The sequence below is a fragment of the Euprymna scolopes genome, chromosome 32 (assembly GCF_053919585.1).
Source record: "Euprymna scolopes isolate OS-2025 chromosome 32, ASM5391958v1, whole genome shotgun sequence".
NCBI lineage: Eukaryota > Metazoa > Mollusca > Cephalopoda > Sepiida > Sepiolidae > Euprymna > Euprymna scolopes.
Genome location: NC_136513.1, coordinates 68,999,165 through 69,010,225, shown reverse-complemented (window position 1 = coordinate 69,010,225; position 11,061 = coordinate 68,999,165). Strand labels below are relative to the sequence as shown.

The 11,061-nt window shown below is 34.9% G+C and overlaps 1 protein-coding gene across 1 annotated transcript in view; it reads left to right on the top strand.

Moving 5' to 3' along the window:
• The first annotated feature begins 397 nt into the window (after positions 1 to 397).
• The window catches only part of LOC145256413 (uncharacterized), a 101,529-nt gene continuing 90,865 nt past the window's right edge, over positions 398 to 11,061 (top strand). Inside the window, exon 1 of the mRNA XM_080115281.1 lies at positions 398 to 1,337. Coding sequence (XP_079971407.1) covers positions 1,169 to 1,337 — 169 coding nt within the window. The 5' untranslated portion in view covers positions 398 to 1,168. The remainder of the gene's footprint in view (positions 1,338 to 11,061) is intronic.

The following is an 11,061-nucleotide window of genomic DNA, read 5'->3' as shown; positions in this document are numbered from 1 at the left end:
TATAGTCTCCCTTTATTCGGGAAGGGATGTTTTCTTTACCTCATACAATATTTGCTCCGTGGGCGAAGTGTTCTCGTGCCTTTGGATCAGAGTGCAGGCATTACCTCTTGAGGCGCCTACGACCTATCATTGGATGTGTCACCACTAGAAACACTGACGAGTTCGACCACGGGAAGCCCCTATAAACTGACCTCATGTTTAATTTTGCTAAAGTGGAAAGCAGATAAATGTTATCACACTATAATAGTCTACCCTCCTTTTTTTTGTATTTTTTTAAGAGAAGTAAGAAAGAAAGATTAAAGAAAATTGTAAATATACATTGATAGCTTAACTTTCTCTCTCTCTCTCTCTCTCTCTCTCTCTCTCTCTCTCTCTCTCTCTCTTCACACATACGCACACACAAATAATAATAATCAATTTACTAATGGAGATTTAGTATCTACCTGTCTCTAAAGCTGAAACTATAATATAACTTCTCTACTTATTGTACTAGTATGCTATCTTTTAATGCTTAATTTGGGGGGGTAGTGTAGTATTTGTTTTGTTGTCAGTATTACTCCCCACTTTGGGCAAGTGGTGTTGGTTGGTGTGGTGTAGTACAGTGACTATCCTCTTAGGCATTACATTTGAAAATAGGTAGTATATGTTCGTTCATCACCATCTCAGATTTTTTTTTGGGGGGGGGGCGTAGTGTAGTATCTGTTCTGTGATCATGATACCATCCTCCCACGGATTACCTTCTTCTTTTAGAGGTGGTGTGGAATAATGGTATAACAACAAAAATATGCGATATCTCGTCGCATATTTCTGATGATGATGATGATGATGATGATGATGATGATGATCCCCCCCCCCATTTAACCGATTCCAATTAAATAATCCCCACTTCTGTTGCAACTCTTGTAACTGCTACACACTGCGCTGCTGTCACTTCTGCAAAATCGACGACACAGCGCACCAGTCACCACCACCATCGTTACCATTATGGTGATCATTATTTTCCCATCATCATCATCTTCTTTTTCTTCTTGATCTTCTCTCGTTCTCTTTAAAGCGACCAATACCAATTCTCATTTAGGGGTAACCAGAAGCTACAGCATGGCTCTACCACCCGTGAAAGGTGGTCAGCTCTTTTTAAAATGACCAACACGGATATAATATTTTCAAAATGGGGTGCGGCCTCTCACGTTTACGCAAATCAAAGTCGCGGCGGACTGCAGCCGTCGACGACGACACGGCCATTGCGATTGGTCACGAGAAGAAAGCCGTAGCCACAATTCACCATGGCAAGAAAGTGCGACTTTTACCAGACGAACCGAAGGTAGTCTTCATATTTGGTATGTAGGCGCTCAACAATGATCACTTTTTATTTTTATTTTATTTTCTTGTTCCTCTCTTTCACATTCTACAACTATTGTTTCTTTTTAATTATTTCTTTTTAAATCTAAATTTAAGGTGAAATTTTAAATAAAAATTCTTTGAAATTTATTAATAATGTAAAATTCCGTTTTTTATTTGTTTACTTATTTTTATTTATATTTTACTAAAAAAATTTTTCGAAAATGTTTAAATGAAAATATTTGTTTAAAAAAAAATTCGAAAAATGTTTAAATGAAAATATTTGTTAAAAAAAAAAAATTCGGAAATGGTTAAATGAAAATATTTGTTTAAAAAAAAATTTCGAAAATGTTTAAATGAAAATATTTGTAAAAAAAAAAAATTCGGAAATGGTTAAATGAAAATATTTGTTAAAAAAAAAGGCTCAAGCAATGCCAATGCTTTGTTGTTGTATGTCAATGCTTAAGTATTTGCAGAATGTTTTGAAGAATTGCGATTCTTGAATTTATTTATTTTACTAAATAATAGTTAGGAGGACCCGATTCTGAGGGTGTTTCCCATGATGATGTTCTTGCAGAGTTACCATTTTTATTTGCATAATGTTTTTATTCATTATATATCGATGAATCGCTTTTACTGACAGTCTCTGTCTCGTATATATTTCCAATCAGTATTTAAAAAAAAAAAAAACTTTTCTATTCTATTGATTCATCGGTGTTGTTTGCTTATTTATTTTTATCGTAAAGACAGCAGTAAAGTTAAGACTTAAGTTTATGATCGACATTTCTAGTAATGTCAAATCCTGTTCAGTGTGTATCAATTCGCAACTCAACAGTTTCTGACGGAATTCTTCATTCCGTTTCTTCTTCTTCTTTTTCTTCTTTTACCGTGTCACATGGAATTGGTACTATTTTTCGTGAATACGGTAGCGGCAGAGAAAAACAACGTTTTTTTTTTTTAATCGTGTACTCCCCCCCCCCCCCAAGTTGGAGACTTAAAATTACGAAAGATATGCTGGTCACCAGCATTGCTGGTGTTTTTTTTTTCTGTAACGTCTAAGCCATCACCATCCCTAACCCTTTTCCAATTAAACTTTTTTTTATATATATAATGTAAACACACACAACACACAAAATGAAAAAGCAGTCCGCAAAAATCGTTTACTCCGTCATATATTCAAAATTCGATATTTTGTTAAAAATTTTAAAACTTTCTTTTTTTTTTTTTGTTTAGTAATATGACATATTCGTTCCGTGACGGGTACATAATAAAGATATATATATATATTTTTTAAACATTAAGTTACATTTTTGACAACCGCCGTAATTTTATTTATTTATTGTTTGTAAACGTTATTATTAGCAACATAAAAGATTCCAAGGAAAAACAGTTGGTGGAATTAGTCTCAAAATGTTTAGCTACGAATGTGTGACGTATTTGGGTTTTGTTTATTTAAAATAAAATATTAAATAGTAAACGTTTTACTGTAAATATTAGTCGTAAGTAATCACGCGGCAGTGATACCCCCCCCCCTCGCGAAACGAGGGATGTTTACCTGTTCATATATTTTTTATTAAATTTTACATTTTATTTTTAACACAACTACGTCACATATAAGTAAACAAAAATAAAGTTTATGGCTAACTCAACTTCTCAATTGTATCTCATTTTAAAATTAACAATTTATAAAAATCGCGATATTTGGAGAGAGAGGTGAGGGTCAAAAATTTTGAGAGAACGGGGGGGGGATCGATAATTTTTTTCTTTTCTTATGATTATAATTCCTCCTTAGTCTTTGGATATTTTTGATCGATTTGGTAAATTTTTACTTACTTTCCACCTTAATCACCTTTAAAATGATAACTTTTATAGGTTTTCGGATATGCTGAAACGAATATCGCATTTAAATTTTCAAAGTTTTCCTAATATTAAGCAATGCAATATGTTATGTTATCACTGGTGACCATTGTTGTACACGCAAAAATATGCGCGCTTGCGCATACAACAATGGCCACCAGTAACATAAAGAATTGAATTGCTTAATATTCGGAGAACTACTTGTTTACAGAAATTTAAATGCGATATTCGTTTTCAGCATACCCGAAAACTATAGAAGTCATTATTTTAAATGTGGTAATTAAGATCGAAAGTAAGTAAAAATTTACCCTAGGATGAAAGCGTAGCTGTTCAGTTTCAGGATATCATTCTCCCAAACATTATTTTTTCCTTTGGGGTGGAGATGTTGCCTGTCACTCTCGTTCGCGGGAAGTGGTGCTGGTGCTGCTGGTAGAACAAGTGTGGGCCCCCTCTTTTTTTTTTTTTTTTTGTAATAGTCTTTAAAATTAAAATTCCAAAGATATTTTATTTTGTTGGAAACTTAGTTTTTAGACAATCTCAACATTGCAAATGCGGGAGTGCCACTGGTGGCGTATTGTTAAAGATTCCCTATTACAGTATCTTTTCGTCACTAAATTATTAATTGAATGTGATGTGCCACATCTATGTATAATCGTTTATGTAACATTTTTCGTATCACGTATAAATGTGCCAATGCGTGTGTGGGTGTTTAGCACAAATCCATAAACAGTTCAATAAAAGATGATCGTTCGGTAAACGGACTTAGCAAATACTTTATGCGTGCGCCACAGTCCAAGTTCCTTTTACTGTTTTTTTGTTTTTGTTTTTTTTGTTTTTTTTTTACATGGGGGGTCACCACTTATCAAGGCCCAGGGGCCAATCGCGGATAAGGGTTAATGGATATACATTTGTCATTGTGATTTTAGCGTAATAAACATTAGTGGCAATTTTATAACTTGGATTACTTAGGGGGACGGTTGAATAAGAACTTGTTCACGTTGGACTTGAAGACAATCAGATTGTAGTCAGTTGGAAAGCAGGCAAGCAGAATAGAGTTCCACAGGCGAGCAGTTCTGAGAAAGAAGACCTGTTCATGGAATCTACTTTTAGGTGTAGGCACAGATAAAGAGTGTGGGAATTGTTGATAGTGGTTCTGGCTAGACGAGTGTTTTTCGTGAAAGTCTGGCGAGGGAGACCATAGATTGAAGTTCAGATGGGCAGTGAGCACATGCCATGAAAGTAACAATAAAGCAGAGACAGGCTCGCAATGTCTCTTCTGCGGGAAAGAGGTTGCAGGGAAGAGAAAAGGGCATCCCCCACTAAGCTACGAAGTCTATTTTGAACTCTGTCAAGACAGGATTAGCTGCTTCTAGCAGCTCCTGCCCAGATGTGGCAATAGTACTCCATCGTTGGCCGAACCTGGCTTTTATATAGGTAGAGAATTGCACCAGGAGTGAGATATCTACTAGTGGAGCAGTAGAAGGATCTGTTGAGGACCAGGATATAATAATACCCTAACTCGCTACAAGAAAATAATGAAACGAATGGAATTGAAGGAAACAAAAACTCAATTGGTGGATAAGATAAACGTGTCGTTTATTTATTGTTGAAAGAATGAATGTTTTAGATATAACATGTGTTCATGTCCGCACGGGTGTAACCATCGTTCGTTGCGAGACTGGTGTTGTAGAAAGAAAAGGAAATGTGTGTTCATCTCAAGTTCGGGTCACTATCGTTGTTCGTGCGTGGGAAGAGAAGTGAGTGATGTAGTGGAAATTGGAATGATAGTCCAGCATGTAGACAAAAAAGAGGATAGAGAGTTGACATCAGTTAAACTGTGCGCCATGTTAGAAGTCAGCTACGTGGTGGTGTTCTCAGGGACAAGTAGTAGATAGAGAGAGAAAGTGTGTGAATGTGTACGTACAGTCTGTTAGCTTTTTGCTCCACATAGTAGCAAGTGGTGTGAGGCACGCAGTCGGTCCGTAGACCGACCGGCTCGAAAGCTGGTCATAAAAGGAAGAAGCCGCTTATTGCTCTTTCTTTTATACTTGTTTCCGGTGGTCTTTTGCACATGTGTGGATTTCCATTGAAAGGAAGTGACGTCGTCCATCTGTGTGCGTACGTGTGCTCGTACATGTGTGTACGTTAGCGTGTGTGTATATACACGTGAATATATGTACGTGTGTGGATGTGGGCGCGTATGTATATGACAAGTAATATAGCTTGAAATGTGAACGCGTTTTTGTGAGACTAGGAAAGGTTCGCGCAATACTCCCCTTCCTAGGAAAAAAAATATATGCAGTGGATATATATTTATATATATATATATGTATTTTTTTTTTTTTTTTTGTAATTAATGTTTTTGGCAATTGATTTTTGGTCCTGTTTTTTGGGGGAAGGGGGCTTGTTGGTGTGGTTGCTTAAATAAACGTCAAAAATGGAGTGTGTTCGTAAAAAAAGTCTTTACTTAAGGTGGAAAATGCGTTTACTCTTCTTTTTTTTTTTTAGGCTGATGTTTGTTTGGTTTTTGTTGTGTGTTGACATGTGCAATGAGTTGCTTGGACAGAGAAGTGAATTGTTCGTTTGGAAGGAAAATTTTTTTTGTTTCGTGGTGACGTCGTGTGTCCAGTTGCCATTGCCTTCGCATGTGAGTCTGCAGTAGTGTGTGCATTGTTTGGACGGGCGCTAGTTGCACATTCGTTCTTGTTGAACGAGGAGTTTGGTTGCCGTTGTCTTCGAATGTGAGTCTGCGGTAGTGTGTGTACATTGTCTGTACGGGCGTTTGTTGTGGATTTGTTCGTGGTGGAATGATAGTGTCCAGTTGCCGGCTGTCAACGAAACTTCCAAGTTGTGAGTTTATCAGCGTGCGTGGTGCATCTCAACTCGTATTGTTGATTCAACTTCTTCCTATGTGTTGATAGGGATGTCTTGTAATTGTTCCTTTGTTGTTGCGTCTGCTGTGCAGGAGGGAATGTGTATAGGCCTATATGATTTTGCTCCTCACGTTTGTTGCAGGGTAATGTCAGGAAACTATGAAAAATGTTTGTCGAGCTCGAATTTTTCTTTTAAATTCGCTATGAAGTCGACAGCTCCGTGTTCGTTTTCTGCCGAGTCTGACGAGGGGTTCTGTCATTGTTGTTTGTAGTAGTTATTCCTGTCAGTAGTGGTTCACTTGTTTTTCTTTGTTGAAAAGTTTGTTTTTTTCTTTATCAAATAAAATGCGCATCTCGCTCAAAACAATTAATTTCAAAAAGGTAGGGTCGCTATGCTTGTTTGTTTTGCATCAGTCGGGCGCCAGTTTGTTGTGGACTTGTGGCATAGGAGGCAATGCTTGTTCGTCTCGCATTTGGTTGTCACCATTTTGTGGTGGTGGTGCAAAATAGGGAAAATGAATTGTCTCGAGGAAGAAAAGAACGACGTGTTAAATTGAATTAAACGAACAGGAATTTCTTTTGTGAAAGAAACAAATGAAAGAAAAGGGTACCACACGTGTTTAGTTTGGCGTGCGTCTCTCGCTGTTAACTGGTGAAAAGAAAAGTGTATTGTTTGGCGTGCGTCTCTCGTTAGCTGGTGGAAAGGAAAGTTTATTGTTGTAGAGAGAAAGAGTCTGTGTGTGTATGAGTGTTTCGTTCAAACGCATCCATTCCATTTTAAAATAACGGGGTCACCATCGTTTGTAGAGAGAATGGATGTTGTAAGTATAACATGTGTTCATGTCCGCGTGGGTGTAACCATCATTCGTTACAGGACTGGTGTTGTAGAAAGAAAAGGAAATGTGTTCATCTCAAGTTCGGGTCACTATCGTTTGTTCGCACGTGGGAAAAGAAGTGAGTAATGTAATAGAACGAGAAATGGCAGTCCATCGTGTAGACAAAGAAAAGGATACAGGGTTGACGTCAGTTAGCAGTCAGCTACGCGAAGGTGTTCTCAGGAACCAGTAGTAGATAGAGAGAGAAAGAGTGAGAATGTGTACGTACGGTCTGTTAGCTTTTTGCCCCACATAGTAGCAAGTGGTGTGAGGTACGCGCGTGTGCATGCATGCCGAAAAGGCACGCTATCGGTCTGTAGACCACCCAGCTAGGAAGCTGGTCTGAAAAAGGCTGGAAATAACTTGTCTCTTGCTTTTATAGGTGTTTCCGGTGTGTCTTTTGCGCATGTGTGTGGATGTGGGCGCGTATATATATGACAAGTAATATAGCTTGAAATGTGAATGCGTTTTTGTGGAAAGACTCGCGCAGATCCCACTATTTTTCCAGCGACTTTGGCACTAGATTTGATATACGTGTTGATATCGGGATTTTGGGGTCATTATCAAAATTTGTCTTTAAATGAAAAAAAAGTGTGGGGAGGGAGACACAAAAGAGCAATAAAAAAGGAGCAAATAATAAAAAAAATACAAAAAAGACATCGTTTTTTCTTCTTAAAACACGGTTAACAAAGTTAATCAAAGTAACAATTTACAAACACAGAAACACATAAAATGCATAAAAAGAAAGTCTTTGTACAAGAAACAATTCTTCGAATAATTGCTCTGAGCAATACAAACAAAATGGAGAAAAATGATAACTAGTTCTGCTTTTCTACCTAAGTAATGAAAGAAAAAAAAAACAATATCTTATTTGAAGATTAGGCTAAATGAACACAATCAACATGCAATAAAAATTCAATATAAATTGTTTTTCATAAACTGTTTTTAAAAATCTTTCGTTTTAGTTTTTCGTTGATATTTTCTTTTAAATAAGTTGTTTCTGACTAAATCCTTTGCTTTTATAAAACCCTTAAAAGGTTGAATGTTCTTGGGTTTTTTCTTCCTAAAAACATTAATGAAAAATGTTTTCCATTTCTTGCAAAGGTCAAATTAACAACTTTTTCTTCAGGTGGGTGGAAACTTCTAACATCTCTATCTAGAGATGTTCAGGTTTATTTTCAAATGCATTAGATGTTTGTTTTGTTTTTGTTTTGTTTTGTTTTTTCACCCTAACATTCTTTTTTTATTCTCCCCTATTTGAATCCTTTACTTAATCTTTACTTAAAGAGAGATAATATACGTTGAACTCATCAACGGAGCACAAAAAACAAGTCCTCTCTGTAAATGCTGCTTTCTTCTATGGATTTTAAAATGGATGCAGAAGGCCACAAAGGAATTTCATCCCCAAACGCCCAACCAGCAAAGAGGATGATGATGATGATGACTCCTAAGAGGATGTCAAGCAAGAAAGTTCGGACCCCTAATACTGCTTAGCGAGTTAAGAATTACAATTTCGAAAATGTTTCACGACTGGACTATTTACTTCCTCTGATAAGAAAAGTGTAAATTTTTTAAACTCCGTGGAATAAGGAATAATCTTTATTGTGTTCCCTGTTTTTTAATATTTGACACAATAAATAATGTACATTTTTATCAGTCATGAGTTAATGTTTTTCATTTATTAATGCTCAATCTAGAATATTGAGCATCCCCTTTAAGATAGAATTTACTTGATAATACTTATATTCTAAAATTCTTTTATTCCTCTCTCTCTCTCTCTCTCTCTCTCATATATATACATACATATATATATATATATATATATATATATATATATATATATATATATATATATATATATATATGAGAGAGAGATAAATAGATTGTTTTAAGCGTTATTTAAATTTGAATAAAATCTATACTTTTAGAAAGCTTGTGCAGAGCAGGATTTTTTTCAAAATAGACATTTATCAAATTTTCTGTGATTAGGATCTGTTTGTGTTTTTCTTTTTTTGCATCATCTGTTATAGCATGCAGTCACAAAAGTATATATATGGCAATACTTTTAAATATGAATTTAATTCGTTCCATGACCATCAACGTATCTAAAAAAAAACTGTATCTCAAAATAATTATTCCCATTTGAATTAGAAAGAAACAGAATTAATCCGTTCCAAAGGTAAGAAATTTACCCAAAACAAGCTCAAATTATGCTCAAATTACACTCAACAATCGCTCAACAAGAAAGATAAATACAACAGTAATGACACTGAAATTGATATATGATAATAAATGTTGATAAAAACAAAAAAAGAACTTGGTTGTACTTGCTACTTAGGCAAGTGCTAGTGTATGGGATGCATGCAGGTAGGGTGTGAGAGAAGCAAGGCTGCCACATATATATACACACACACACACACACACACATACAAGATATGGTAAAAAGGGCAAGATTATACATAACTAAAAACGTTGAATGGAGTTACTAAATGCTTAATATTTAAGTCTTAATGTAACAGAAAGGATGAATTAAAAAAATAAAGAATAAAATCGTAACCAACTTACCATGGAGACGGGATGAGCAGCTAATGAAAGTGAGCTTGAAGGAGGAGGCAGGGAGAGAGCTGAAACAGCATAGCATAGACTACGATACACACACACACACACACACACACACTTTTTTTCTCTTGCTTTGCATATTGCTTTTTGGTTTTTCTTAGCCTTTTGTGTTTTAATTTTTGGCATTGCATGATTTTTGAAATCGTATCATATCTTGGGGTATATTACAATGTATCGTCATAATTAAACAAAGTCGAATCTTAGTGCATTTGTATCTAAAGGTATTACTGCGTGTTTGTATAGTGATGAAGTTATAAATTTAATGTAAAATGAGCATTTATTCTTGACCATCGCCAATTTACAGAATTGTGCGCAGGTGAAAAAATTAGTTTTAATTAATTATGTAGTAACGATTTGAGGGTTGGCCACAGACATTGTTGGTAATCTTGACCATTTTTTTCTTTTATTAAATTTTTTTCTCTGTATTTTGTAAAATAGTACATGCCTTGTTTCTTTTCTTTAAAAAGGTCATGACGTAAATAACTGTGCTTGCTCACTAGTTTTTGTTGCATGGGCAAACAAAATAATCCATAAGAAAATGCCAAAAACAAGTGATGAACAAATACCAAAAAGGCTACCCACCCCCACCCCTATTATTTTGCTAAGTGTTGATAACATTCAGATATAACAAATCTTACAATCCCTGTAGGTCAGCAAAAAAATTCTTTCATTTGGTAAAATTTATTTGCTTCCAATTTTTCGGTTGTTAGCTATACAGCATTGAATTTCTTTTGTTATTTACCTGACGAGTCAAAATTTAAGTATTTTTATGATTATATATCAATGTTTTTACATTTTCTTTTCTAATATAAAAAAAAATCTCTGTCATTGATAACAATTTTGTTCAGGTTTAATTAATAATTTACTGATCAAACACTAATATTACTTAATTGATAGGGTATTATCTGGTCATTAAATCATTAATTATACGAAATTAGAACTAATTTGGTTAAGATTTGGTTCAATGATAGTCATTTTAAAGTTGAAAGATTTAATATAACCACTAGATATTTTTACTCTAAAAAACATGTCATTTCATTGTAAGCAGTTGACATAATGCCAGCAACTTGCAATAATTTTATAAAATAATACATTTTTTTCCTAGTTGTTTTTGATGAATGAATGTTGAAATTTTTTCTACTCCACACCAACAGCATTTCCTAAGGCATGTTTCATGAAAATATTTTAACGTTTTTAATTAATACAAAAATTATTACATTTATTCCAAGATTTCTGCTTCGCACAAAAACATCTTTGAAACAGAGAGTTAGCAACTATATCCTCTCTCCCACATCAAATATCTATTAACACACCACTCTTCAACGTCAGGTCATTTGTTTATTGAAGCGACACTGTTATCACACTGCTAGATTACATGATTCTAGGATTTCTCTTCTGTAATTCTTACTGCTTAATAATTATGTTTTGGATAAGTTTAAACGAACACATTTGGTGCAACAAAATAAACGGTGATTTGTTAGGACAAATAACATTATTTT